The 3,205-nt window shown below is 39.5% G+C and overlaps 2 protein-coding genes across 3 annotated transcripts in view; one reads left to right on the top strand and one right to left on the bottom strand.

Moving 5' to 3' along the window:
* The window catches only part of cfap126 (cilia and flagella associated protein 126), a 7,629-nt gene that overhangs the window by 2,414 nt on the left and 2,010 nt on the right, over positions 1-3,205 (bottom strand). For both annotated transcript variants that reach the window (XM_015389079.1, XM_015389078.1), the window contains exons 2-5: positions 1,601-1,719; positions 1,445-1,507; positions 1,302-1,373; positions 1,034-1,222 (exon numbers count right to left, since the gene is read on the bottom strand). In XM_015389079.1, the coding sequence (XP_015244565.1) occupies positions 1,034-1,222; positions 1,302-1,373; positions 1,445-1,507; positions 1,601-1,627 (351 nt within the window). In that variant the 5' untranslated portion in view covers positions 1,628-1,719. The remainder of the gene's footprint in view (positions 1-1,033; positions 1,223-1,301; positions 1,374-1,444; positions 1,508-1,600; positions 1,720-3,205) is intronic.
* The window catches only part of fam58a (family with sequence similarity 58 member A), a 5,653-nt gene continuing 4,515 nt past the window's right edge, over positions 2,068-3,205 (top strand). Inside the window, exons 1-2 of the mRNA XM_015389085.1 lie at positions 2,068-2,415; positions 2,741-2,924. Coding sequence (XP_015244571.1) covers positions 2,268-2,415; positions 2,741-2,924 — 332 coding nt within the window. The 5' untranslated portion in view covers positions 2,068-2,267. The remainder of the gene's footprint in view (positions 2,416-2,740; positions 2,925-3,205) is intronic.

The following is a 3,205-nucleotide window of genomic DNA, read 5'->3' as shown; positions in this document are numbered from 1 at the left end:
AGCTGCGACATATGAATCAAGATGCTAGGACTGAAAAAAATTGATTGACAGATGACTGTTGATATATGATTCTCAACGTGGAAAATCTTAAAACTCCACAGAGTCCACTGTTTCTGTTTGTTCAATTTAAGAATAATTTGGACCCTCATGGTTATGCCATGAGACATGCAGATGAAGGACGATTTGTAATTTCTAGGGCGAAAACTAATTTTCTCAAATGCACCTTTGCTTACAGAGCAATGAAAGAATGGAACTCATTGCCATTAATTCTCATAAAAATTGTACATAAGTCTGCTTTTAAAATGCAACTTAAGAAGTTTTTAGGAGCAACTTATCTATAAATGAAATAGTTTCATATTGTAATTTATTGTAACTTATTAAAAAAAAATTTAACATTTTAAATTGTAACTTTCTTTGTTCAGTCTTATTGATATACTTATATTTGTCATCTGTCAAACATGTTCATGAATTTACATCATATACTGTATTTTAATGATGTGGACCCCAGGAAGAGTATCTGGGTGTAAAGCACATCTAATGGGGATCCTAATAATAAATAAACAAAATTGGCCGAATTAGGTGTTCAGGCACCCACAGATTTTAAGACAGGACGTTTTTTTTAAATAGAAATTTTCTATATTTTGGACAATAATGTCTGATAAAGAGTACATTTATATACATGTTTAAGCCAGAATGATTTGACATTTAAATATGACTTCCTTATGACGAAAAATAATAACCCAGAAGAGATAATGAACCGCCGAGCCGACTGCAACCGTTGGGATTTTTCCACACAGTAAAAAAAGCTAATTTTTAAATGTAATGGTTAAAGATATTTTCCTGGACTGTGTGAGAAAATCTCCTCCATTGGAGAGAAAGATTTAAAATAGTAATAGAAGACGCTCAGGTTTAGCTGCTTTTTCCTGATGAACCTTTGGAAGAAGAAAAAGCTAAAGACAGGAATAGGTGGAGAAAATAGATTAAAGGGAGCCGCTGAAATAAGATGGAGTGACCATCAATCAGTGGCCCTGACCTGGTGGCCCCTGTCTGTGTTTCTGCTGCTGCTGGGTGAAAGTGATTGGCCCCTCTGCGGTGGGCACAGGCCCCAGGTCCTCAGTCGATCCAGACCCGCCGCTGAACGGGCGGTGGTGTTGATGTGGGGGGGCGCGATGCGTGCTGGTAGATCCCAGGTACCTTTGTAGTCTGGCCAGGCTCCGCCTTTCTGCAAGAACCACACAGAGACCTTACCCAGAACTATTCACTGTGGGGCCACTTTAAATGAAAGCAGGAGGTGTAACTACCTTCACCCCTGGGAGCAGGTGCCCTCTGCTGTCTGCTACAAAGGAAGAGGGACCCACCCGTGTGCGTGGACGCTGTTAGAGAAACTTAGAATATTTAGTATGGATTAAAACAGTGAGAAACAGGCTGCAGATAAACAGCTCACCTCTTTAAAGGGTTTAGTCACACACCAGTTCTGCAGCCTCTGGCTTCTGAAGGCGCTTTCATACTTTATTCAATTAAAATATTTCAGCAAATTAGATCATTTATAAAAAAATATATAAACATTTTTCAGTTTTTTATTGACAGAAAGTTTGTTTACCTGGTTAGCCGAGAAACTGGAAGACATGCTGCATCAGTTTGCATCCGTTGTGTTGATTCGTTGCTTAGCAACTCAGTCAAACTTAAAGGTGATTGGTAGAAAGCCGATCAGGAAGATTCCTAAAAAGTATAGGCTGTTAATTTTTCTGTTTTCATGCAACAATAAATTATTACCGCCGTTTGAATGTGGTGTTATTGTATTCTTTTTGTATTTGAACATTGCCTAATTAATATAACATTAAATTAACCATTTGGAAATCAAAGATACATTTTCATATCTTTGATCTCATTCTGAGTGAGTAACATCAGGGACATTTTTCATCATTTCTATCAGTTTTTAAGTAATGAATAATAATAATTAAACAGGAAACCCCCATGTTTAACTATACTTTTATTTCTTCTAAATCATCACAGATTCTTCTGTATTTCCAAGAGGCTTTTATTTTGAAATGAATTTGCCGGAAGTGTGTGTATTTATCTTCCGGTGTCAGAAACAACTAGCTAACGTGCTAATCAACAGAGCTAGCGAAATGAGACAATAAACGTTTGTCTTTATTCTGCTTTAGGTTTTCAGAACAAACATTACTGTTGGGATTATTTGGGATTATCAGGAAAGGCTGGTTTAGTTTTCATTCTGGTTATTTTTAACCTTCTCCGGAGCAGGTGGGATGGAGGGACCGTCCTGCCGGTTAGCTGCCCAGCCGGCAGAGAAGCTCCGGCCGCCGGGCAGTTTGGGCTCCGGCGGCGCCGCCGGGTCGGAACCCACGCGGGACATGAGGACCCACTTCCGGGTGTGTCGCTTCATGATGGAGACAGGTGTTTGGTTCTGTTTTCCTCTTTCTGATTTAATCAGGGGATAAAATAATATAAAAGTCTAAATGATTTAACCAGAGATGAGGATTTAGATCTAGTGATCATAGATAGGACTTTACTCAACTGCTAAATTCATTAAAATGTTTGTTTATAAAAGTTTAAACATGTTATAATTAGTTAATTCCCGTTAGAATCATAAATCTCCAGGATTTGGGTTAGAAATCCAGCAGAAAGGTGCTGCAGTGAATAAAGGTTTAGTAATGATTTTAGTTAAAGTCTATTAGATACAGGAATTAATTTAATCCTGTGAAATTCACCTGTTTTCCAGGAGTGAAGCTGCGCATGCGCTCTGTCCCTGTGGCCACAGCCTGCCTCCTATATCACCGCTTCTTCCAGCGGGTCACATCGCAGCTCTATGAGCCCTACCTGGTGGCCATGAGCTGCTTATACCTGGCTGGTAAAGTGGAGGAGCAGCACATTCGCACCCGTGACATCATCAATGTGAGCCACAGGTAATCCACACAGGAGGGATTATTAGCAAATATTCATCATCTGCTCCTCTGGTTGCTAAACTAAACTATCCTCCATTATAAGAAAAACATTTATTCACCATAGTTTCTATAACTGATTATAATGTGAATCAAAGTTGTCTCTGCTGGTGATCAGGTTCTGTCTCTCTAGTGATCAGGTTCTGTCTCTCTGGTGATCAGGTTCTGTCTCTGCTGGTGATCAGTCTCTCCTGGTGATCAGGTTCTGTCTCTCTGGTGATCAGGTTCTGTCTCTGCTGGTGATC

The sequence above is a fragment of the Cyprinodon variegatus genome, unplaced genomic scaffold (assembly GCF_000732505.1).
Source record: "Cyprinodon variegatus isolate N-32 unplaced genomic scaffold, C_variegatus-1.0 Scaffold447, whole genome shotgun sequence".
In the NCBI taxonomy this organism is placed as follows: domain Eukaryota; kingdom Metazoa; phylum Chordata; class Actinopteri; order Cyprinodontiformes; family Cyprinodontidae; genus Cyprinodon; species Cyprinodon variegatus.
Note: the sequence above shows the minus strand (reverse complement) of the source record. Positions and strands in the feature narration are given on the sequence as shown.